Source organism: Lampetra fluviatilis, chromosome 10 (genome assembly GCF_964198595.1).
Source record: "Lampetra fluviatilis chromosome 10, kcLamFluv1.1, whole genome shotgun sequence".
NCBI lineage: Eukaryota > Metazoa > Chordata > Hyperoartia > Petromyzontiformes > Petromyzontidae > Lampetra > Lampetra fluviatilis.
In genome coordinates, this window is record NC_136284.1 from 777,875 (window position 1) to 802,473 (window position 24,599).

The window sequence follows — 24,599 nt, forward strand, 5'->3', positions numbered from 1 at the left end:
CTTGACCACCAGCCGCACGACAACAAGAAGGTGTGCAGCATTGCATGTAGAAAAGCACTCAGCCTTAACCAAACCAACAGCTAAAAAGAACGGAACGTGCCTACTTTGTCATTTACAAACTCAAAAAGATGAGAAAATGTGTTCTAGATAAGGCCACAAAATGTGGCCTGGAGAAGGCCACTTTTTTGCGTGCAAACAATGTACACCTTTTGTGCGTTTGCAGCCTGCATTAATATGCCCATCGGGATGGGCGAGTTCGTCATTTACACATTTGAGATAAACATGGTTTCTATCGGCGGGAACCCACCGCCCTTGCCGGAGGAGGAGAGGCCGTCCATGTCGAGGCTGCTACGCGAGGGTGGCAGGCTCAGCGCGGCGCAGGGCACGAGGCCCTCGGATGACGTGCTGCCCTCGCCGGCACGCACCAGGCACCAGTCTGCACGTTCGCGTCCTCGTTCCAGCACCTCCACCACCTGGCCCTTGCGCAGGCTCAGCTCCCCCGAGCTGGCCGCAGAGAAGTCCTGCGATGCCACCGTCATCTCGCAGCCACCCGACAGCTGGCAGGGGGACAGCAGGTAAACGGATGTGCGTCAAATACAGCTGCAAGTGAAGTTACCGGACAGAATCGACAGGGCTCCGGCTTCGCGAGGCTTGCGTGAATGTGTGTGCACACGTACGCATGTGTGAGTGCAGCTAGTTCATGTGTGGTGTTGGTGGTTGGTGAGTGCTGTGAAAGGTTTGAAGGGTGCGAGTGGTTGTTGACTGGAGCAGTCTGGGGTGGTGTGTCATGCTGCGTGTGGGTGGCTGGTGAGTGATGTGGTTGGTGAGTAGTTGGTGAGTGTCGGTGACTGGTTAGTGATGTGGATGGTGGAGGTGGTTGGCGAGTGGTTGATGAGTGGTGGGTTGGTGTTGCGTGTGTTTGGCCGGTAAAAGCGGCGGTGATTTGTCGATGAGGCAGTAGTACCCGGTCGCTGTCCACGGTGAGCTGGGAGTTGCGGGACGTGAGAGAGGCGGTGTCTGGCTGGCTGCTGCTCTCTCCGAGGCTGTCTGCGTCCTCTCCACCTTCCCTGCACCCAGCACAGAGAAAATCGCATCACACAGAGCACAGGGAGCACAGCACCGAGCCCGGCACAGCACTCGCAGCAGGTGCAGCATGCTCAGTGAGCACAGCATGTGCAGCACGTGCAGCATGTACAGCCTGTACAGCACGTGTAGCCTTGGCTGCAAGTGCAGCCTGTGCCACATGTGCAGCATGTGCAGCTGGTGCAGCTGCTGCTGTTGCCACTGTACAATCTGCGGCTACTGCTGTCCATCCTGCTGCTTTTGGTGTTGCTGTGTTTGCTGCTGCTGCTGCACCACCCGCCCGGCCTCCAGCAAGCGGTTGGTACAGAATGGCAATCTGTGAGCATCACAGCATCTGTACTCACCGGTAAACATTCACCATCACGTTACATTCCCACTCCTAATTCACCATTTCCCTTTGTGGACAACGGAGACCAGGTGGAAGGAGGGCTTACGAAATGCCCTGCAACCAGGTCACGCGTGCAGTTGCACTCGAAGAGAGTCGAGTGACTGTTAACCAAGGCTGTGTAAACCTCAAATCTAAATACAACCGTTGCACATCGCCTCACCTGGAGCGGTGCTTGGCCCCAGGAGTACGTGGCACCTGGATGGGCTCTTTGAGCGGCCCCTTCAGGTGCAACGTGCGTTCCTGGATCGCCTCGTGGATGCGCTTCACCCACTCCTGCTTCGTGTCCAGATTGGACGCCTGTACGCGCACGCAACCAATTAGCTTCGCACAACACCACTGCCACCACCGCCACCACCCATCTACCGCACAACGGCGGTGACACGGCACAGCGGTGTCGTGCTCGCCGCTTGTTGCAGAGGTTGTGGTTTAAATCTGGAGGGCTGCCCTCGTTGACAAGTGCGGCCTGTGTAATAACCGTAGAATACGACGAGCCATCTGCTTCACAGTGGACGTTAAAGATCGAGTGAAACACAGAAATCGTAGCTCCTTACTGTCAAAACTTCGCAGGATCCTCCTGAAAAAAGATGATCTTGAAAGTCCATGAGGCTTTAGTCGCAACCTTACCCTCGTAAAAGTTGCTATTTCCACACGACAGAGGAAGGCTACAACCCCAGCCGCCACCACCACTACCAGCGCATAACCTTCACGTAACCACCACACAACCGCCATCAGTAGAGCGGCTTGCAATTTTGGTGAAGGATTTACTCAGCCAATCACTCCTCAGGGATAGATAAAACGAGTACCACTTTGTGGGGAAGTGAACAGTGCTTGTCCTATGGATAGGCTCACTGCCGCCATGGAAATATGTGTAATAATCCTTCTTGAGACGGCTTCGGAATCAGTCCTTTTTATTTCCACTTCCACAATTACACTTTACTCACACACTCTCCGTTGCTGGCAGACAACGGAGAGAGGGCAGACTTCACACCAAGTCCCCACCGTGCACGTGGCACCCAGAGCCCCCGTACGCGCGTGACCCTGCTCTTGTCGTTCCCCAGTCTGCTCTCGATCATTCCCTCTCTCTCTTAATCCCTTCGTCACGTGGTACCCCCCAGCCAATCCTCCATGGACAGCCTTGACCGTTCCCGATGGTTCCCTGTCAATCCCGGGACCACGCCTCTGATCCGGCTCCCCATTAGCTGGGGCCCCGAATGGCCAGGCCAATCACCCCTGCTGACCTGCCGTGATCACGCCGGGGCCATGCTCCCTGTCTCAACCCTTATTGGCTACAAAGCGGGACCGGCAAGCCAATCCCCACGTGAACCCTCTATGGCTGTTATTACATATGGAATATCCACTGGTCCAGGGCAGTAAACGGGAGATGAGCACTGCTCATTTTGAGCAAAAACTTGGACGTGATTTGATTGAACAGAGTAATGGCTGCGAGTGTTGCTACACGACACAAAAATAACCACCACACAACGAACGTCACAAACCCACCCCCACCGCCACTTTCGTGACTCCACACAAGCGGTGGTTTGGCCGCCAGGGAACTCACCCGCATGACGAGGCGGTTGTCTGACGTCGGGGTGCGGCCGACCCACAGCGCGAACTTACAGGGGTCCCCCTCCACGTGCTCCGACACCCCCAACTCTGACGTCTGTGGGGGGGCGAGGAGAAGGATGGAGGAAGGGAGGAGGGTGGGGGGAGGAGGGAGGAAGGGGGGAGGGGGAGCCACAAACGCGCACGCTTTATTCAGTGCAATATTCACCCGGATAATCCCTTGAGATGGAACGCCTCGCTTGCAAGGGTGTGCAGGGTGTCGGCTGACACACAGCAAACACGAATTGACACTCGTACAAACATACACAGGTATACACTCATACACCCCCGCACCTCCGATTAGGATGGTGGTGCAAAAGAAGTTCAACACACACACACAAAGTTCCCTTATATCCTTAACAGACTGTTGGGGCAAGTGCTACTAGTGAGCAGCTGAGAAGGCACCACGCCCGGCCACCTTTGTCTCCCCTGTGGTGATGTTTACACACCGCACCAGGTACTCATTTGAGGTTGAGTCGACCTAGGGGAGGTCCAGGACCAGCTCTGGTGTTGCCCTTGAGCGGGAATCGAACTTGGGTCGTCGCGTTCGCAACACCACAGTCAACCCCACAACACTATACACCAGTTTATACATCACTTACCACTGGCTGAGTTCACACTCATACATATGTTGTGGAGTAGCCTCATGGAGTCATGGGATAGTGGGATGACATCATGTGACGGGTATTGTAAGGGGGTACACTTAAGGGGGACCCCGTGACGTAAGGGGGGTCGTTGTGGGAGCCCGGGCTGTGAAGCGGCTAAGAGAGGTCTCTCTCGCTCGTGAACGGACGGAGTTGACTGAACCCCCGTCCCGGGTTTCGACGAGTGGGAGAGCCGTCGAGATAGCCGAGGGTAATGCTCGAGGAAGTCCGTGAGAGCCGGCTAGGGAGAAGTGGGGTGCTGCTCTCGCTCGGTCGGGCGGTGATGGCTCAACCCCTGTCCCGACTCGGGTGGGAAAGCCCAAGGGAATAGCCGAGGCTAGGGACAAGAGTAGAGCCGAGGTCCAAGGGAAGGGCCGAGTGTAGTGTGCACCTACCACTGGTGTGAGTTAGTGTGATTATTAACAGTGTTAATAAACCGGCATAAGCCCGTTCAAGAAACTCCGAGTCCGCATGGTTCTACACCTCAACACATACACACATAAACACTCACACATACTTAAAAAACATGTTGAAATGCATACAGCTATTTTAAATCTAGAAATTATGCAGTTTGCATACATACAATGAATACAGAATTAAGTGGTACACATGGCTGGTTTGTATAGAATGCACTCGCTCTGTGATGGTTGCAGACGTTGAGTAGTGAGCGAGTTTTAATCACAGAATTAAATCAGCTGGGACTGGCGGCACGAGTTGGTGGGTCTGGGAGATGGTTCCATGCTGAAGCAGCTCTGAGCGAGGGTGTGCCTGTGCGGGTTTGATCTCTAGGGACGGTTAAACTGTTGTGCCTGTGGGACCGTAGAGCATTGTCTTTCTTGAGTAAAATGAGAGGTGTTGAGTTAAGAGTGGGGGGGGGGGGAATTAGATGCAGATGTCTGTAGATAACGGACGCCCACACATCACGGAGGTAAGGGACCCCTCCGATTAGCAAGGTTGGCTACGCGGTGCGAAACAAGTTCAACATACATACATACAAGTAAGCGGCACGAATCAGAGAGGGGTGCGTCACCCACAGGAATCTTGTGCTTGTAGAGGTACTTGCTCCTGCCCGAGGAGTCCTTCTGCTCCTTGCTGAAGAGCAGGGCCATGTCGAAAAGGAAGAGGTGCCTCTCCCGGACCTTGCGCAGCAGAGAACGCGAGTCCCACACCTGGAACGTCTCCTGCAGCAGCAGCTCCCCCTGAGCGGCCACACTCTCATCCAGACCCGTGCACACTCCGCCCACACGAGCAGGCACACCGATATTAGACACAAAGACCACTTGTCGCCTCGGTAGACTGTTGGGGGCAAGTGCTGTTCGTGAGCACCTATGAAAGTCCAACAGAACACGAGGGGGTTGTGCGACCAGAACCACGCCTGGCCTGCCTTTGTCTCCCCAGTGCGGATGTTTACACACCGCGCCAGGCACTCATTTAAGGCAGAGTCGACCTAGGGGAGGCTCACGACTGGTTCAGATATATGGCACTAATGTTGGTCGTGAGCAGGAATCGAACTGGAGTCGCCGAGTTTGTAGTGCAGTGCGCTAACCCACTGCACCACCGCTCCCCCCACGAAGATACAATAACACACATTCACACACATTCCCATCCAGGCACCAAAATTACAAAAGCGATAACACACAATACAGCATGATCATGAAGCAAGCAGACATCAGAGCAAAAATAACAAAACAGAAATCAGTGCAAAAACAACAAAATAGATTGAAAGCGGTGCACAAATATAAACAATATCACAAGAAACAAATGTCCTGGAACAAAAGTTGGCTTGAACAAATGACTAAAAAATAAAAAGGGTAAGTCCACTGACTCTGCGGCCTACCTTCCAACATGCTGAGATGCATGGCGTCATTGGCTTTCTTTGGGACGCTCAGCATCACCTCGAGGCCCTCCTTGATCTCGCCCGTGCCCTCCTCACAGCACGTCAGCAGCTCCTGGTGGGGACAGGCACGCACGCGCCTGCAGTGAGAACACGGAGGTGCCTCCACTCCACGTGCACGCGCATCTGCGTCTGCGCGTGGAAGCAATTTCAAGTCAGTCAGCGCATAACACCGGGGTCTTTCCCGTCACCTCATGGCGGCGAGCCTTCCACTCTTCATGTGATAACTTAAAAGTACACCTACCTGGCGCAAGCCCTGGGGTGATGTCAATGCTGATTCGTGGCTAATGGCTGCTGCTGCTGCTGCTGCTGTTGTGTGCGTGCGTAAATAAGCAATCGTGTGGGGAGCGTCGGTGTAGAGGTTAGCGCATGGTGCTATGAACGCAGCAACCCGAGTTCGATTCCACGCTCACAGCTAACATCGGTGATGAAATATGAACGTATTTCCTAGTAGCTGTTTCAGTGTGTAAAACATCAGCACTGGGGAGACACAGTCGCCTGTCTTTGTCTGCACGCGTGTGAGGCCATGTGGGCTGCACCTTCAGCAACAGCTGGTACTTGGTGATGCGCTGCACGGGCTTGATGAGCTGCGAGGAGATGGAGTTTGCAAGACTGTGCTTCTGCTGGATCTCCTGCGCACACGGGGGGAGAGCGCCACCGGGACGTCATTTGGAAAAGGTAGGCCTTTGTGCATGCCAGGGTCACAAACCAAATGCAAACATTTTTGAAAAATTACACCAAAAACTACTTGAACACGCAGCAACTGTTGGCTTCAACTATGATACCCTCCCGAAAAACAGTCGTATGATTCATGGGTAAACAATCAAAGTAATAACCTTTTGTATTAGCGGACTAGAGCTTTGCTCCGACGCACGCAGAAGCAACCGAGCTTTCTGCTCCGTCACTTCCTAAATTCAACAAACTACAGGAACCCTCACATCAAAGAAGGTGCCCCCGTGCTCCAAGATGAGCTGGCTTGAGTCGGGCTTGTTCTTGCAGTAAGCCACATACATCTGGAACCTGTCCGCCTGCGCGTGAGAGAGGGAAGGGAGAGCGGCGCGTGAGAAGGTGTCGAGAAGCAGGCGTGCTGCAGGCGATAAGAGAGAGGAGGAGAGCGCAGCCTCACCCAGGTGACGAAGCAGTGGCCTACGTCCTCCGGCAGCTGCTCGTACTTCTCCAGCTCTTTCAGGAAAATGCTGCGGGGAGGGGAGCGACACGACCCCGTCACCCTCAGCGTGACGCGCGCCTGCCAGCGTTCCATTTCTTTACAAGACACACGCATGGCGCCCTCGACAAAAAGAGCACCGCTCTGCTTAGGAGGTCAACAGTAGTTGTCCGACGGAGAGATTCTCCCTCGCTAAAGGAATAATGGGAATGTGTGTGTGTAAGTTGAACTTCTTTTGTACGTAGCCAACCGTGCTAATGAAGCAGTTCTAATCATGTGGAATGTTGAGTTTCCACCGCTGGCTCTGCAGGGCTGTAAAGAGGCCTCCAAACACAGAGGGAGGTGTGGGAGAGGGGGGACGAACTTGTTGTGGAAGTCGTAGATGTCGCGGATGTTGCCGAACACGAGCTGCTCCTTGTTGACGATTCCCGGTGGAATCTCCTCGATGCCGCTCGTCATCTCCCACAGGTACGTCTGCACCACCACGCAGCGCCATCACAACACAGTGCTACCACCACCATATCACAACACAGTGCTACCACCACCATATCACAACACACTGCTGCCACCACTGCCACCTCACAACACACTACCACCACTACCTCGAAACACCATCACACCACACTACCACTACCACCTCACAACACACTACCACCACTACCACCTCGCAACACACTACTACCTCGCAACACCATCACAACACACTATCACCACTGCTACCTCAGAACACACTAACACCACCACCACCACCACCACGCACTGCTTTCATGATGCAACGCAGTTCCTCTCAAGACTGTGCTGAACGCTCCAAACGAGAGTAACGCTCACGAAAGCTTCACAGTGAGGACACCTAATAGTGAACGAGGGAAGCGCAGGTGAAACGGGCAACCGCGTGCGGTGGACGCTGTGGGCAGCACCTCGATGCACTGGTGAAGGTCTCGCACGTAGGCCTTCTCCGTCTGCAGCAGCTCCGCCATGATGAACCTAAAGGCAACGCCGGCAGCCACCACCACATCAGCATCAGCAGATTGGATCGTGAAGACAACATGTCAGATAATGCGCCAATTATTGACTTCCTTCTAATCAGTTCTTGGACCTGTCTGGTGGAGAAATTGCTGATGGAAGCCACTGCTGTCATGTCCAAGATTCACTCGAGTAACTCACTCTCTGACGGCCAGTCTCCTCCTTATCACTCTTCTATAGCTACTACCATGGTTACTATTTCTGTGAACTTCACTCATGATGAGGAATCGGTCTATCAGACGGACTGCTTCGTCTCATCCACACTGTTTAACCGCCACAATGCAGGTCACAACAACCCACTCATTTACACACTCATCCACTCATCCGCCACACTGCAGGTTACAACAACCCACTCATTTACACACTCATCCACTCATCCGCCACAATGCAGGTCACAACAACCCACTCATTTACACACTCATCCACTCATCCGCCACAATGCAGGTCACAACAACCCACTCATTTACACACTCATCCACTCATCCACCACAATGCAGGTTACAACAACCCACTCATTTACACACTCATCCACTCATCCGCCACAATGCAGGTTACAACAACCCACTCATTTACACACTCATCCACTCATCCGCCACAATGCAGGTCACAACAACCCACTCATTTACACACTCATCCACTCATCCGCCACAATGCAGGTCACAACAACCCACTCATTTACACACTCATCCACTCATCCACCACAATGCAGGTTACAACAACCCACTCATTTACACACTCATCCACTCATCCACCACAATGCAGGTTACAACAACCCACTCATTTACACACTCATCCACTCATCCGCCACAATGCAGGTCACAACAACCCACTCATTTACACACTCATCCAATCATCCCCACCACAATGCAGGTTACAACAACCCACTCATTTACACACTCATCCACTCATCCGCCACACTGCAGGTCACAACAACCCACTCATTTACACACTCATGCACTCATCCACCACACTGCAGGTCACAACAACCCACTCATTTACACACTCATCCACTCATCCGCCACAATGCAGGTTACAACAACCCACTCATTTACACACTCATCCACTCATCCGCCACAATGCAGGTCACAACAACCCACTCATTTACACACTCATCCAATCATCCACCACAATGCAGGTTACAACAACCCACTCATTTACACACTCATCCACTCATCCGCCACAATGCAGGTTACAACAACCCACTCATTTACACACTCATCCACTCATCCACCACAATGCAGGTCACAACAACCCACTCATTTACACACTCATCCACTCATCCACCACAATGCAGGTCACAACAACCCACTCATTTACACACTCATCCACTCATCCACCACAATGCAGGTCACAACAACCCACTCATTTACACACTCATCCACTCATCCGCCACAATGCAGGTTACAACAACCCACTCATTTACACACTCATCCACTCATCCACCACAATGCAGGTTACAACAACCCACTCATTTACACACTCATCCACTCATCCACCACAATGCAGGTCACAACAACTCACTCATTTACACACTCATCCACTCATCCCCACCACAATGCAGATTACACCACTTCCCTTTCGGTTTCCTTTGTATTCTTTCATTTTGGAATTGCCTCCCACCGTCTCCTTTCTCAGTACCTATTTATAACCTTGCTCAATTGAAGAAAATGTAAAAATAAATGTGTATCTATTACAACTTTAACGATGCAGTATGTTGCTGGCCGCTTGACGTTTCGGGCCTGTGCTCATCCCTGCCTGCACTCGCACTCAACATCCACCCACCAGGGCTCTGCGCATCATTCGCGGCCCAAGAGGCGGCTGTTCAGTTAAACGCCGAGCACCCTGGGTCCCTGCAGCATTGTGCGGAGGTGGCGAGGGACTCAACTCTTTCCGTCTCGCCGATTTCCTCTTCTCCTCGTTGAGCTCGTGACTGGCGTCTCGCAGCTTGACCTCTGGCCCCTTGAGGCATGCTGGGCTGCTCTCTGGCCGCAGGCTCTGATTGGCCGGTTCAGGCTTACCCCCCGACTCGGCCAACCCCAATGGGACTGTGTCAAGCTGCAGGTCGTGATCGTTCTATACGCGGCGAGTTCCCGAGGGCCACACGGACAGAAACAAACGGACATGACTAAGATTAACGGTTAGGGCAGAAATCGGTATCAGGTTCACAAGTTGTTTGGTTTGTGATTAGTCGCCTAGACGATGGCTCGGGCAGGTTTGGGTTACGACCGACCATCGCTCCGTCGACAGTTATCATCGTAGATGACATAGAATAATCATTAGCGTTGACAGTATCTCATGAGCAGTCAGGCTTGCTCGAACCAATACCGGAGAATTTCAAGATGTTTGTTAGGCAAGGATCTTCTCTGTAATGTATGGGTCATATTTAAATATAAAACTATATAATACACAATATTAAATTATCATGAGCATTGTTGTGGAATATAGGAAGTCAGCATGGCTGATACTTCACAAAAAATACTTTAATTTCAAAATGCGGAGGAACAGATGTGGGACAGGGGGCATCTTTTCTGCCTATTTATTTAGCTATGCAAATTAGGCCATTGCCAGCGACGACGCATCCGAGCCATCCCCAGCAGCAACGGCAAGCGTGGTGTATTCCGCCGACGCTGCGGATCACACGGACGAGGCCGCACCTGTGGCGGGAGGCCCAGTGCAGCCTCCAAGGCGGCCCGGTGCTTGTGGGCGCGGCAGGAGAAGTCGCGGTAGCGTTTGTCGACGGCCGTGACCCACTGGCGGAAGTCGACGGCGTGAGCGTGCCCCTTGGCCAGGAAAGACTCTGCTAGCCGCACCAGCAGCACCACCTTCTCACGCACCTCCTGCACCGAGCAGCAGCAGCAGTTTTACACGCACGCCCGGTGCATATGCCCACGAATGTGAGCACGCGCACGCCGATGTGCGTGAGTGCGTGCGCGGGTGTATGTGGTAGTGCACGTGTGCTATTGTACGTGTGCTAGTGTGCGCACGTGTGCCAGTGGGCGTGCGTGTGTGTGCGTGCCTTGGCTGAGGACGAGAAGCTGTCGTGCTCCTGCAGCAGGGCACGGCTCTCGTCGGGCGTCTGCCCAGTGCACGAGTGCGTGGAGAGGTAGAACTCCCCCGTGTCGTGGATCCAGCTCAGCACCTGCGGGGTTCACACACACACGCACACCCATATGAAGGCAAATATCCCCCGTATAACCTTCACAGACTGTTGGGGCAAGTACTGTTAGCGAGCACCTAAAAAGGTCGGCACAGCACACAAGGGGGTGGGTGGTCAATACCACGCTCGGCCGTCTCTTTCATGGCGATGTTTACACACTGCATTAGGTACTCATTTGAGGTTGAGTCGACCTAGGGGAGGTCCACGACCAGCTCTGTTGTTGGCCGTGAGCGGGAATCGAACTCGGGTCGCCATGTTCGTGGCGGAGCACGCTCACCGCTACACTACAGCTCCTCACAAGAAATAATATAATAACCACTACGCTCCACCACACTCTACAGTACACAGCTCTCTTAACACCACAGTACACCCCACTAGATTACACACCAGTTCACATATCACTTGCCACTGGTGTAAGCCATGGCAATAAATCGACCCAGATACAAACACAAATACAAAGATCTCCCGTATGGCCCTGAACAGTGCTGTTCGCCATCAGGATGCACGAGAGGTTGGTGTGGACAGAATCGCGCCCGGCCGCCTTTGTCTCCCCAAGCACACACGCACAGACACACGCACAGGGACCGGGCGATACGCTCTACTCTCTTGTGTGCTGTTGGCTGGCCGTCTATGTGCAATGCCAGTGTCCGTGTGTTTCCTTCTATTTATCCAGAAGAGCCTCAGGGAGTCTCAGCACTTCTTCAGGAGGTTCCTGTGTTGAGATGTTTGGCCAATGCCATGAATAAGCGTTTGGCTTCGTGCAGGAGGAAACTAGAGAACCCGGAGCAAACCCACACACAAAGAAAAAACACTCAAAAGATGGACATTTAGAATGTGTTGTTGTACTGCCACCTAGCGGCGTGTAACGTCTGTGTGCGTCTCCAGCTCTGCGTGCGCGCATGGTCGCACCTGCTTGGCGCTGCGCTCGAACAGCACGTACTGCTGACACTGCTCCAGGCGGCGCTTTCGGACCGTCCAGTGATGCAGGACGCGGTTCTCTCTCTGCAGCAGCTCCCCCAGGATCACTAAACACGGCCCACAAACCCCCACGCGTGGCACGCACATCTTTGAGGGCAGGGCGCACGTGCTGCGACACGCAAAAGGTGCGGGGGAAATTTGGGATGAGCGCAAAGAACGCCGATGGCGCCACCTCGTGGCAACAAATACAAAACACCGGGTTCACGCGGCGGGGTTCACGCGGCGGGGTTCAGAGGCAACCCGTACAGAGTGCTGACCTTTGACCTGCTGCTCAGGGCCGCGGGCGGGGCTGAGGAAGCCGGGCTGCGTCACGCTGTTCCTGTGGATGCACTTGAGGAAGACCTCGGCGTTGCGCCGCGCGAGCGTGCAGGCCTGCAAGGGCCAGAGGGATTGTTACCCACAACCCCTTCGACTCCACCATCACAACCCCCACCCCCCCTCGACTCCACCATCACAACCCCCACCCCCTCTCGACTCCACCATCACAACCCCCATCAACCATCGACTCCACCATCACAACCCCCAACAGCCATCGACTCCACCATCACAACCCCCAACAGCCATTGACTCCACCATCACAACCCCCAACAGCCATCGACTCCACCATCACAACCCCCAACAGCCATCGACTGCACCATCACAACTGTCATCCTCTCGGACTCCACCGTTACAATCCCCACATCATAGCAGCTTTCACAAACACAGCCTCCACAATAACAGCCTCCACCCAAACCTCTGCTACCTTGAGGAAGGCCTCCTTCTGCTCCAGGTGCTTGTGAATGATGGGCTCCACGTGATCGTTCTCGGCGCCAGGGCCCAGTTTGTCCGAGCCCCCGCACCAGTCCTCCTCGCGCTTGTACTCCTGCTCCAGGCTGTCCAGCACGGAGCACACCTGGCGAGACAAACACCGCGGTTGACCTACGCAGGGCCGAGCTGACGCTCAACGTTGGGCTGTGCACAGCCTTTACAGCCGGGCCACCTCCTTGCATTGCTCGTTTTGTTGTTTTAACAAGACCAGTCTAGTGACCTGCAGTGTGGTGGTTGAACACAGTGTGGACGGGACGAAACGGTCAGTGTGGTAGAACCGAATCCTCAACATGGAGGGAGGAATAGATGAGTCAAGTTCACAGGCAGAGTAACCGTGGTAGTAGAAGTGATAGAAGAATACTCTTAGGTTTTTTCAGTAAAGTCAGGTAGGTAAAAAATAAATAATAAAAATAATAATAGAAATAAAATAATTCTTATTTCTATTATTTTTATTATTTACCGAAAAAACCTAAGAGTATGAATTCTTGCAGTCACGAAAGCTTCAAATCTAAAATTGATAGAAGAGTGGTGATCGAGGGAGTGATTGCGGTGAATCGTGTTCAAGCGGGACGGTGTGAGCGTGCACGCTCACCTGCTGCGAGGTCTTGTAGAAAGCGACCGAGGCCGTGACGAGCTTGAGGCGGTCCTCCACCCTCAGCAGCAGCCGCTGCCAGTGCTGGGCGACCATCTCCGCGCACGAGCGCACGGCGTCCGTGGCGTAGTGGCCCGAGCCGAGCAGGGCGGCGGCCCGCTGCTGCACGCGCAGCGCGCTCTGGTGCGTCTGCTGCAGGGAGCGATCGGGAAACAGCGACTGGGTGATGGGCCACGTGCGGGTGGGGAAGGGGGGGCAGGTGGGATGTGCAGGGAGGTCGGGATTGTGGTGGCGGCGACGGTGGTGGTGAAGGTGAGGGTTGATGTTCACAGGCAAAACCAAAACGGCAGAGCGACGGAGGCGACGGAGGGAAGGGGCGGTGGGGATGTGTTCGTGCACGGGTGTGGAAGTGCATTTCAAAACCAAGCGCCAAACAATAAAAGTAAAACAAGGCCCCCGAGCAACGGCCGGTGCAAGAAGGAGGATATGGGCATGAGGAGCAGGCAGGAAACGAGGAGGATGAGGTGGTAGTGAGGAGGGGACACGGGGGCAGGACACACGGCTCCATTAGGAGAGCTGTTCGAGGGCAAGGTCCCCCGTGCAGTACAGGCCCGGCGCGGGACACGCGCAGGTCACCGCGAGGCCGGCCGGCCGCCTGGCTCGATGGGGCATCGCGAGAGTTTTTACGCTCCCAGCTTCGTGGCCATGCCGGCTCATTAGACTGGTGGCTCCGCAGACGAGTCGCCGGCAGCGGCGCGTCCGGGCGGCATTGTTCACCGCACATTTGCTGGTTATCGGCGTAGGAAAACCCGGGGCAACTGCACGATACGAACGCGGCCAAGAACCGAAGCAATTCAGGTTTGGATGAAGGTCGGGGGCAGCTGTGCCTTGCGCCGCAGAGCCGAGGGAACATCGCGCTTCAGGGAGCGCTCCGACGGCTCCTACGAGGGGCAGCCTCGGCCGCAACTCCTCAAAGTGACAATGGCTCATGCCTCTGGAGCACGACCACACGGCCGGCATGGTCACGGCAGGTCAGGACAAGAGCCTGCGCGACGGTCTGGGGGACTGTTCTCCTGCCCGGCCCAGGGCCCTGTCAGCCACCTGAAAGTACGGGGGGGCTGCACAGAGCGGTGTCGGTGAGACTGTCATCATCACGAGTGCATTCAGGTCATTTTAAACTAAAAACAAAGCAATAATTTCTAGAACGTGTAAAGTGAAAAATGCAACTCTCAGAAGCCTAGCCATTCCCCTTGGGCTTGTCTGGATAAATGCTGAGAGACTGAATTAGAGCTGAGCAGGGGCACTACCCAGGCTTGAGAGGCCAGGCTCCCAGACACCCCCAGCAACAAGGACAAAGATCTCCCATATAGCCTTTAACAGACTGTTGGGGCAAGTGCTGTAAGCGAGTGGCTATGAATGCTGGAACGATACACGAGGCGGTGGATGGCCAGCACCACACCTGACCACCTTTGTATTCCCAGTAGCGATGCTTACACACTGCACCAGGTACTCATTTGAGGCTCAGTGGACCTAGGGGAGGCCCAGGACCGATTCAGATCATCGTCACCGGTGTTGGCCGTGAGCGGGAATCGAAGTGGGGTTGTCGGGTTCATAGCGCAACGCGCTCACCGCGACACCACCGCTCCCAGTAACACCCCCTGCACCAGAAGCAGCCAAAGCAGGAGCACAGACGGCACAGAGTAGAGAGTGGCGCAGCAAGCACAGTAACACTGCAGCAGCAGCAGTGGCAAGAGCAACAGTAACCTGGCCCACAGGGTCAGCGGAGAGGTCAAAGGTAACCGCACCTTGTAGTTGAAGGGAAGGGACGCGCAAACTGTGCATGGGTGAAGAGCCCTTACACCACCTGTGTGTGCATGTGTGTGATCTGTGTGTATCGAGGTGCTCGCTAGCAGAACTTGCCCCAACAGTGTGTTCAGGCTATACAGGGGATGTTTTTTCTATGTTGTGCATGTATTTGTATATATATGAGTACCTGGCGTGATGTGTAAACATCACCATTGGGAAAACAAAGCTGGGTTGGCGTGGTCCTGTCCACACCACCGTTAATGTGGCGGGCCAACCTTCATAGGTATTCGTGAACATCTCGTGGCCAACAGTCAATAAAGCTATAAAATAATTGGGGGTCTGTGTTTTGTGCACACGTATGTGAATTTGTGAGCACGTGCGTGTATACGTGTGCGTGTGTACTGTATGGGACCAGGTGGCTCAGCGGTAGAGCGAGTGGCTCGTGATCAGGTTACAAGTTCAACTCCTGGTTGAGGGGTTGACTCAGCCCATCAACCCTCCGGGGTCACAAACATGAGCACCATTTTGCGGCGAAGTCAACAGTGGTTGTCCTATGAATAGCCCACCCACGCCATAGGAATGTGGAATTTGACTTGACTCTTGACTATATGTGTTCGTGCGAGCGTACCTCGATAGCGACCTGGAAGTGCTCGTGCTCCCTCTGCAGCGATTCGGCCTCCTCCAGCGAGCAGGCCGAGAGCAGCGAAGCGTTGAGCATCGACTCCCCATTACGGATCCAGCTCAACACCTGGGGGGAGACGTAGTGTGAGAGGGGGTAGCGGACAGGGCACGGCGCGACCAGCATGGGGCCGACGAGCACCGAGGAGGGAGGTTGGACGCTGGGTCGAGGGGGCGCAGGCACGGGCAGATGTGTGCGTCCGCGTTGGTGGGAAGACTGTCCACCCTTCGTGGCAACTGCAGCCGGAACCCATCCGCTGGGCCTCCTTCATCCCACAGAGATGCAGGCATTACCGGTCCAGCTCGAGACAGGAAAATGGTAGCCTCTCTTTCCCAGCCAGTCAACTCAGTCATTACCGTCATCAGCAGCAGCCATGATCAATCCACTGCTGGATGAAGGTCTTCCCAGGCCGCCCTCACCTCTCATGGTCCCATGATGCGACAACCCATCCAATGCCTGCGCATGAAATTATCTCTTTGCTCAAGCTCCTCGGTAAACATCCTCTTGGACACAATGTCCTGTCCAAGCCCACTGACTTGATGTCACTAACCTGCATTTGCTCTCTGATCCCGGCAACCCATAGCACCTGGGTCTGTCCTGTGACCCACTGCCAGCGAACCATCCACACTTCACGTGATGGCCTCAACATGCACCTAGCCTGGCACAAGCACTGTGGTGACGTCACCGCAACTGCGTGCTGAAAGGCGGCTATCGTTGTTGTTGCTGTGCGGGGCGGCGTGCATGCGTGTGCGAGGTCGGGTGAGAGCCAGCACCTGCTTGACCTCATCCTGGAGCTGGCACAGCTGCAGGCACTGCTCGAGGCGCTGGCGGTGCAGGTCTGCACTCCCCTCCAGCTGCAGCCTGCGCTCCTGCACGCACTGGAGCAGCTCTTGAACTCGCACACACATATCCACGTCCCCTTCGCAGACCACCTCCAGGCCTGGTGACAACCATACACGCGCACGTATGCGCATACATCAGTGGTGATGTTCACACACCGCACCAGGTACTCGTTTAAGGCTGAGTCGACATACACACACACACACACTCAGTTACAGGCACACACAGATTCTGCCGCTGCTGCGACCTCCAAGATCTGCCCTAACAGTCTCCCCCCATTTGCTCCGAGGTCATCGCTGCCTTTTGGTTGCTGGACTTGCTGTGGAGATCGCTCTAATGTCTGTGTGGTTGTCACCACCCTGGCAAGCATGTTCCACCCAGCATGACCATTTTTCCCGAATAACACCTCCAACTGGAAAAAACTTTACTCGGTTTCAAACGATCGAAGGACGAACGCTGCAGCAGAGACCGTAGCAGAGACAATGAAGCGCCGACGCGGCTGACCTGCGGCCTGCTCCTCCAGCATGCACTGCATGAGCCCTTGCCCCTGCGCCAGCAGGTCCAGCGCCAGGTTGTTGAGGCCCAGTGACTTGTCCGAGTGGAAGCGCAGCCGGCGCTCGGCCTCCGTGGGGTCCTCGGTGGAAAACTCGGTGGCGCGGCGCTCGATCTCCTCGTGCCACACGGACAGCGAGGACATGACCTGCGTGGCCGCCAGGGCGTGGGAACCGCACGGTGCGCGAGTTTCAGGTTAATTTCCTTTCACCAGGCAAGACTCCAAGCAACAACATAAAGACCAAGTATCAAAATTAAGCGAAGACGAAGATCCCCCGTTATAGCCTGAACAGCACTTAACGGCACTTCCTCCAATGGAGTGTTGGGGCAAATGCTGTTAGCGCGCATCTATGAAAGCCGGCACGGCACACGACGAAGGTGGGTGGCCAGCATTATGCCCGGCTGCATTTGTCTCTCCAGTGGCAATGTTTACATATCGCACCAGGTGCTCATTTAAGGCTGAGTCGACCTAGGGGAGGCCCAGGAAGTAAAAAAAATCGTCACTGGTGTTGGTGGCCGTGAGCGGGAATCGAACTCGGATCGCCAGTTTCATAGCGCAACACACTAACTGCTCCCCAACATATACACACACACATACACACTCACACACAAACCTCAGTGGCCTCACGCTCAAACGAGCGGAAGCGCAACAGCAGCTGGAGCCGGACACCGCGCTCGTCAAAGAAGTCCTCCATGGAGGCCGTGGCCTCCTCCAGCTGCCGCCGCACGGCCTGCAGGTGCGCGAGCGAGCTGGCGTGGGGCGCTCCTCCACCCGTCCTACACGCACGAGCGCACAAAGACGCACGCAGGTCAATCGGTGCACATGGGATCCTCAGTGGGGAGTGGCGGTGTAGTGGTTAGCACGCTGCCCTATAAACTCGGCGACCCGTGTTCACTTCCCGTTCATGGGAAAGACGGCGGTTATCTGAACCGGATACTTGTCGGCTAATAAAATAAAATTTGCGCGTTAATGAAATGTCTCTCGGCACACGCCACAAGATCAAATAAGAGCTACCCGGGAAGCTGCGTCATCCGTCCACGACACATCACCTCTCCAATCATTCCAAAATGCAGCAGATCTCTTGGCGATAATCCGTTCATTTGTTCTTTTCTCAATCCGCTTGTCCTGGTGAGGGCCACGGTGGCAACATGTTGAGTTTCTTATAATTGAGTGTTCAATATTTATGTAATTTTTTCCGTATTGTGTGCATATTATTAGGTTAGCAGTAGAGTATGAATAACTGTCAGAAAAACATCCATTGTATTTAGTATTAAATTAATGGAAAAATCCATTCCGATTTAGGAAATTTAATTGTGTGTTTTGTGAAGAATGCATCCCTTCCGTAAATCGAGGGATACTTGTGTAATGTAGCTCTCAGAGACACCGTCCTGTGCTCCGTATATTTATTATGAACAAAGTCCACTGACAACTCAATAAGTAACCATGAGTGACTCCGTACACTGTAGTGAGACAACTCTACTCAGAGACAACAAAGCTTCTAGTCTCAAGACAACTCGCAGACGATGGAGACGACCCGATCCAAGGCGACGACAGCACACAGTTCCGGCTCGCGCTGGTTCTTAGTCTCGCCCGGTCCGGCCACGCCCTTATTCCCGAATTCTCCTCGCCGCACCTGCTCTGTCAATCACTGCCCTAATTACACTTTCCCACCATTGGATCCTGTGCTCCCCCTCATGTGACCCTATCATCGCTCGTCCCGTCAATCATCACTAGCACGTCCATTAATAACCATGGTCCCGGGGAACCATACTGTCCCGCTATCGCTCCGCACTGTCTTTACACTTGTACCATGGTGCGTTGTCTAAATATCGCCACTGGGGAGACAAAGGCGGTCGGGCTATACAGGAAATCTTTTTTGTTTTAATAGGAACCACGACACGTGCATCGGTATGGCCAGCAAAGCAGCCGGCGGCCGGGGGATGCTGTCCTGTGACAAAGACCGTGTCCTTTGGGATGAGTTCAATGAGCACAGTCTGCGTGTGAAAACCAAGATCCTGCAGATTCCAATGATAAAGAGCAAATATGATATAGCCATTATTTTGCTTCACGAGGCATGTTGACCAACTTATAAGGCCTTTAACCTAATTTATTAGGCCTCTGACCTAGTCTAACCTCACCTATGGGGCTGCTAGCCTTACCAACAATCTATTTATCCTGGTTTATTGTCTGTGATGAGTCAAGCCGGTTTCACAATCTAAGGCTTCCTCTGTTTCAACAGAGATGGTCTGGAATGCTCTTCCTTCCGATATTAGGAAGCCACTACACCGATGTACTTTTCAATCTAAATTGAAAACTCATTTGTTTCTAACTGCTTTTTGTGTCTAGTTTGTTGTCCTTCACCTCCAATGAGCACCGTTGGCCACGGTGCAAAAGAATTTCAACATACATACAAATAAAACAAAATTACCGAATGGCACCGTGACACAGGAAGTGCATTCCATGCTACGGAGCGTGCCCGCGGTGCCCCTGGCTACGGGACGAGATCGAGCGGAGCCATAAACACGCAGCTCAAACCCTGCCCCAGTGCGAGCGGCGTTACGCGTCGTTCCGATTAGAGATGACACGGCCCGGATTCCCGCAGGGCATCCTCCGGCGGTGCGGCAGTGTTAACGCGAAGAAATACCGCTCCACTGACTGCACCAGACAGGCCATACAAAGGTCCTCTATAAACTACAGGCAACATTGATTTAATCAGAGTGGAATTTAATGCGTTCCTTGTACCGAGTGTTAGATGGTTACGTAATGGAATTGCGGGGCTCCAACGCAGCGTAAGTGAACGCGTGCGGCTCCGCGTGTTTGTGTGCACACGTGCGGCGTGTGTGTGTACAAGTGGGCGTGTGGGGAGCAGTAGTATAGCGGTTAGCATGCTATGCTACGAATCTGGCTACCCGAGATTTATTCCCGCTCATCGCCAACACCAGTGACGATTATCTGAATCGGTCCTGGGCCTCCCCGAGGTCGACTCGGCCTCAAATGAGTACCTGGTGTGATGTGTAAACATCGCCACTAGGGAGAGAAAAGCCACCGGGCGTGGTGCTGGCCACCCGCCCCCTCGTGTGCCGTGCCAGCCTCCATAGGTGCTCGCTAACAGCACTTGCCCCAACAGTCTGTTAAAGGCTATATGGGGCGTCTTTGTTTTGTGTGTGAATTTTTATGTGTGTGTATGTATTATGACGTGTGTGTGTCATGATGTGTGCGTGTATCGTGTGTGTGTGTATCATGTGTGTATCATGATGTGTGTGTGTATCATGATGTGTGTGTGTGAGTAATTGAGCACAGACCGCAGCTGCTGTATGAGATCGTCCCCTTCGCGTGCCACGCTGGCGATCGCCTCCAGGGTGCTGTGCTGCCGCCGCCGCCAATCAGAGAGCAATTCCTGCACGGCCTCCGCGTCGCCGCTCTCGCCAGCCTCCTCCAGGGCGTCGTCGTGCTGCACCTCCTCCAGCCAGCCCCACAGCTGCACGCAAAGAACAAGGAACCCCCCCGTGTAGCCTGAACAGGTTGTTGGGGCAAGCACTGATAGTGAGCACCTGTGAAGGTTGGAACGGCGCACGAGAGAGTGGGTGGCCAGCACCAAGCTAGGCCTCCTCGTCTCCCCAACGCTGATGTTTACACACAACGCCACAGGCACACATTCAAGGCTGAGTCGACATAGAGGAGGCCCAGGACCAGTTCAGATATCCATCACTGACGATGGACATGAGAGGGAATCCAACTCGGACTGCGGGGTTCGTAGTGCAGTGCTTTAACCGCTGCACTACCGCTCCCCACGTGCAACAACAACCGCAATTTGCCGCTAAGTGGCGGCAACGTTACCACGGCGCTTATGCCATACTAGGTGCACTTTCATGCGTGCGTGGGTACAAAGACAAAGATTCCTCGTATAGCCTTAACAGACTGTTGGAGCAAGTGCCGTTAGCGAGCACCTATGCAAACCGGCTCGGTACACGAGGGGGTGGGTGGCCAGAAACCCTCCCGACCACCTTTGTCTCCCCAGTAGATGATTTTACACACTGCACCAGTCCTCGTTGGAGGCTGAGTCGCGCACAAGCGAAGGTCGCGCTATGCGCTTTTCTCAACGCATGGCGCCGCGGCGGTGTCCCTGTGCCGCACCTCGCTGACGCGGTTGTGGAAGGACACGGACATGTCGAGCAGCAGCTTGCGCTGGCCCACGCGGCGCACAAAGTCCTGCACACGCTCCTCCAGGGCGTGCGCCGCGCAGTAGACCTCCTCGGGGTCGCACTCCCCGCTCTGTGCCAGTGCCTCCGCCGCCTCCAGCAGCTTCTCCGCGTTCACGTATGTGTTCTGCGCAGGGTCACGGGGTAATGAGGTTGCAGGCAAGACCCAGACCATCAGCATTGTGTCTCCTCCTGCTATGTTAAGTGATGGAGGGAGTCTGCTTTGGGCCATTTAGGAATTGCCTTGCTTTGCAGACGCTCTGGACTTCATCGTTGCCGAGCTTTCAAATAGGCAGCTCGTTCTCCAGGTACAGGTGCAGCTCTGAAATGAATTGCTCATGCCACTGCTGCCGCAAGGGCCTCCACGAGATGAACTTATGAAGAGCCCCTCTAGAGGGTGCTTTTGCCTACTCTTCCACACTGGCAAGGCATCTTGGAAGAGGTGGGAGCACTCACACTTTACCCCACCGCACGGGACCTGTTGATCGGGCAAGGGATTTAATAATCTTGCACCATTGTTTCAACGGCCGTGAACAAATAGAGTTGTACCATACACTCACTCCAGTGTCCCTTGTAAAGGAGAGCTTTGTCTCGCTGGTCTGTGACCTGGCTATAAACAGAGTCCATCTAAGCATCATTCGTACGCGCCCTGCGCGTGGTCCACGGACCTGTGCAACCTGCTCGAAGTCGGCGTGGCGTTTCTGCAGCGCGCGAGCCCGGTGCAGCGACTTGCCCACCCCGGTGTGCTTGCTGAGGAACGTCTCCCCGTGCGTGTCAATCCACTCCAGCACCTACGACGTACGCAGAGACAGATGATCCCCCATATAGCCTTTAACAGACTCTTAGGGCAAGTGTTGTTCGTGAGCACTTATAAAGGCCGGGACGGCACACAAGGGTGTGGGTGACAACAACCATACCCGGCCGCCTTTGTCTCCCCAGTGTTTATATTTTCACACCATACCAGTTATTCATTTAAATGCTGAGTCGACGCAGATGAGGACAAGGACCAAGTGCAAAATATTTGTCACGAGTGGGAATTGAACTCGGGTTCCCGGGTTCGTAGCGCAGTCCCCTCACAACTGCACTACTGCTCCATAGCGCACGCAGCACGCACACACACACACAATACTGCACCACAATGCACCTTGCCACACCTAACATTATCAGTCGTGGCATTTACCACCAGGAGTCCGCTGGGCACCCTTCCAAACTGCGCAGACTCTGGAAATCTAGCGCATTGTATCAAGGAGCAACAGGGCTCTAATGAGATGTAATAAGGTGTGAATAGGTACGACGAGATGATTCAGAAATTCAGCCGCTGCGTATATTCCCCCAGAGGCCCATGCAGCTGTGAAGGCGTGATCAACTCCCACCTCCACCTTGCCTTTCCCTTCTGTGCCATCTCCAATGCCAAGCTCACAAGCCACCGCGAGCTCACGGCCTCGCCTTTGGTTTGCCCCGGGGCCATGCACGGGCATCATCACGCATGGTCGGCACCTGTCTGACGTCCTGCTTGAAGACGAGAAGCTGCAGCCGCTGGTGCAGGCGCAGCTTGCGTAGCGTGCAGAGGGCTTCAAGCTGCCGGTGCTTGTGCAGCGCCTCGTGCACGCAGTCGAGGATGAGCTGCACGGCGCCCGAGTAGTTTGCAGAGGCCGTGAGCGACTCGGCGCTGCCGGGACTCAAGGGTCGCTGCAGCTTCTCCAGCAGAGATTTACCCTCCCTGCTCACCTGCACAAATACAAGGATTTCCCCTATAGCCTGAACAGACTCTCCTGGCAAGTGCTATTAGCAAGCACATGTGAAGGCTGACACTGCTTATGAGGATGAGTCGACCTAGGGCAGGCTCAGGACTGATTCAGATAAACGTCACTGGTGTTGGCCATAAGCAGGAATTTAACTCAGGTCGCTCGGCTCATAGCGCAGTGTGCAAACCTCTACATTACGACGCACGAGAACACACCTGGACAAATAACTACAAACGCAAAGTGGGTGGCCACTATGCCCGAGACCCAGGAGAGCTTCAAATATTTGTCACCGATATTGCCGTGAGCAGGAATTAAATCTAACCTTGGTCTCTGGTTTCGTAGCACGGTGTGCTAACCACTGCGCCGCCGCTCACCACACCCACACCTGTATACACAGGATCCAAGGTCTCAACACCTCTGCGGTTGTGCCCAAACCCATGAACGTTTGCCCAGGTGGCCGCTCGGCTCGGGCATCTGTGCGCTGCTGTCCGTGCGTGACCGTGCACACACGGCCTGCGTCGTCCTCGTTGCGGCGCGTGGGTGTGAGTGACGTCCGCACTGGAGATGTTTAAATAGTTTTTTTGACATCATCCGTAAACGCATGAGTAAACACTCTTTAACAAACCGGTTACTACCGGTTTGCCGCACGTATAGAAATCTCTCAAGCAATAAATGTAATGTGTTTACCGTTTTAACTGAGAAACGAAGTGAGCTGCCAGGGTGGTCAGCACACTGGACTTGTAATCCAGAGGTCACCGGGTCGATTCCATCCCCAGGCGTGGCAGTTGAAACAATGGTGCAAGTTTCTCAAAACTCCACGGTTAGTCTATTATCGGCAAGTCGCGTGTGGTGGGGTAAATTGTGGGTACGATTACCTCTTCAAAGCGTGGAAGAGTAGACCAAATACCCTACGGAGCTCCCTCTAGTGGAGGCCCTTCCGCCAGCTGCAACAAGCAATTGCAGGGTTGCACCGTTACCTTTTAACTGACGAACCGCGCTCCCCATTAGTAACATTCAACTGGAATCGGTTACCGGGTCCTGACTTTCGGAACCGCCAATCGAGTCTGAGAACGGTCACCTGTTTCCTAGGCCGTCGACTAACAGGCCCTTGGCCGTACCTCCGCGTAGGCCTGGCCGATCTCATCGGAGAGGCCCTGGTGGCGCAAGATTGCAGCTTCTAGCGAGTGGATGTCGCTGGGGAGAGCTCCCTCGCCGCACGCCTTGCACCAGCCGTCCACGTTCGCCTGGAACTGCACACGCACGCAAAGCAGCCATGTGAGTCGCAGCCCTTTAAAGCAGCCACATCAACACTATCCAATCAATGCACAGAGTACAGAACCGCCTTCAAGAAAAACATTAATAACAGGCGACGCTTTAGGCCATGACCGTACGTTGCCTAATTTAAGGCGGTGTTATTGATGATTGTGTTACATTTGTATTGTGC

The 24,599-nt window shown here is 54.2% G+C and overlaps 1 protein-coding gene across 7 annotated transcripts in view; it reads right to left on the reverse strand.

Moving 5' to 3' along the window:
* The window catches only part of LOC144934390 (triple functional domain protein-like), a 100,185-nt gene that overhangs the window by 43,972 nt on the left and 31,614 nt on the right, over positions 1 to 24,599 (reverse strand). For 4 of the 7 annotated variants that reach the window (XM_078860091.1, XM_078860090.1, XM_078860087.1 and 1 more), the window contains exons 9-35: positions 24,274 to 24,405; positions 22,908 to 23,138; positions 22,079 to 22,201; positions 21,346 to 21,537; positions 20,514 to 20,689; positions 17,825 to 17,987; positions 17,163 to 17,358; positions 16,592 to 16,758; positions 15,768 to 15,887; positions 13,334 to 13,552; positions 12,677 to 12,826; positions 12,192 to 12,306; positions 11,866 to 11,981; positions 10,816 to 10,938; positions 10,454 to 10,636; positions 9,685 to 9,872; positions 7,694 to 7,760; positions 7,141 to 7,250; positions 6,738 to 6,807; positions 6,550 to 6,639; positions 6,151 to 6,243; positions 5,555 to 5,666; positions 4,752 to 4,951; positions 3,030 to 3,131; positions 1,632 to 1,768; positions 965 to 1,067; positions 308 to 557 (exon numbers count right to left, since the gene is read on the reverse strand). In XM_078860091.1, the coding sequence (XP_078716217.1) occupies positions 308 to 557; positions 965 to 1,067; positions 1,632 to 1,768; positions 3,030 to 3,131; positions 4,752 to 4,951; positions 5,555 to 5,666; positions 6,151 to 6,243; positions 6,550 to 6,639; positions 6,738 to 6,807; positions 7,141 to 7,250; positions 7,694 to 7,760; positions 9,685 to 9,872; positions 10,454 to 10,636; positions 10,816 to 10,938; positions 11,866 to 11,981; positions 12,192 to 12,306; positions 12,677 to 12,826; positions 13,334 to 13,552; positions 15,768 to 15,887; positions 16,592 to 16,758; positions 17,163 to 17,358; positions 17,825 to 17,987; positions 20,514 to 20,689; positions 21,346 to 21,537; positions 22,079 to 22,201; positions 22,908 to 23,138; positions 24,274 to 24,405 (3,928 nt within the window). The remainder of the gene's footprint in view (positions 1 to 307; positions 558 to 964; positions 1,068 to 1,631; positions 1,769 to 3,029; positions 3,132 to 4,751; positions 4,952 to 5,554; positions 5,667 to 6,150; positions 6,244 to 6,549; positions 6,640 to 6,737; positions 6,808 to 7,140; positions 7,251 to 7,693; positions 7,761 to 9,684; positions 9,873 to 10,453; positions 10,637 to 10,815; positions 10,939 to 11,865; positions 11,982 to 12,191; positions 12,307 to 12,676; positions 12,827 to 13,333; positions 13,553 to 15,767; positions 15,888 to 16,591; positions 16,759 to 17,162; positions 17,359 to 17,824; positions 17,988 to 20,513; positions 20,690 to 21,345; positions 21,538 to 22,078; positions 22,202 to 22,907; positions 23,139 to 24,273; positions 24,406 to 24,599) is intronic. The other 3 variants (XM_078860093.1, XM_078860088.1, XM_078860089.1) reach the window with 2 other exon arrangements.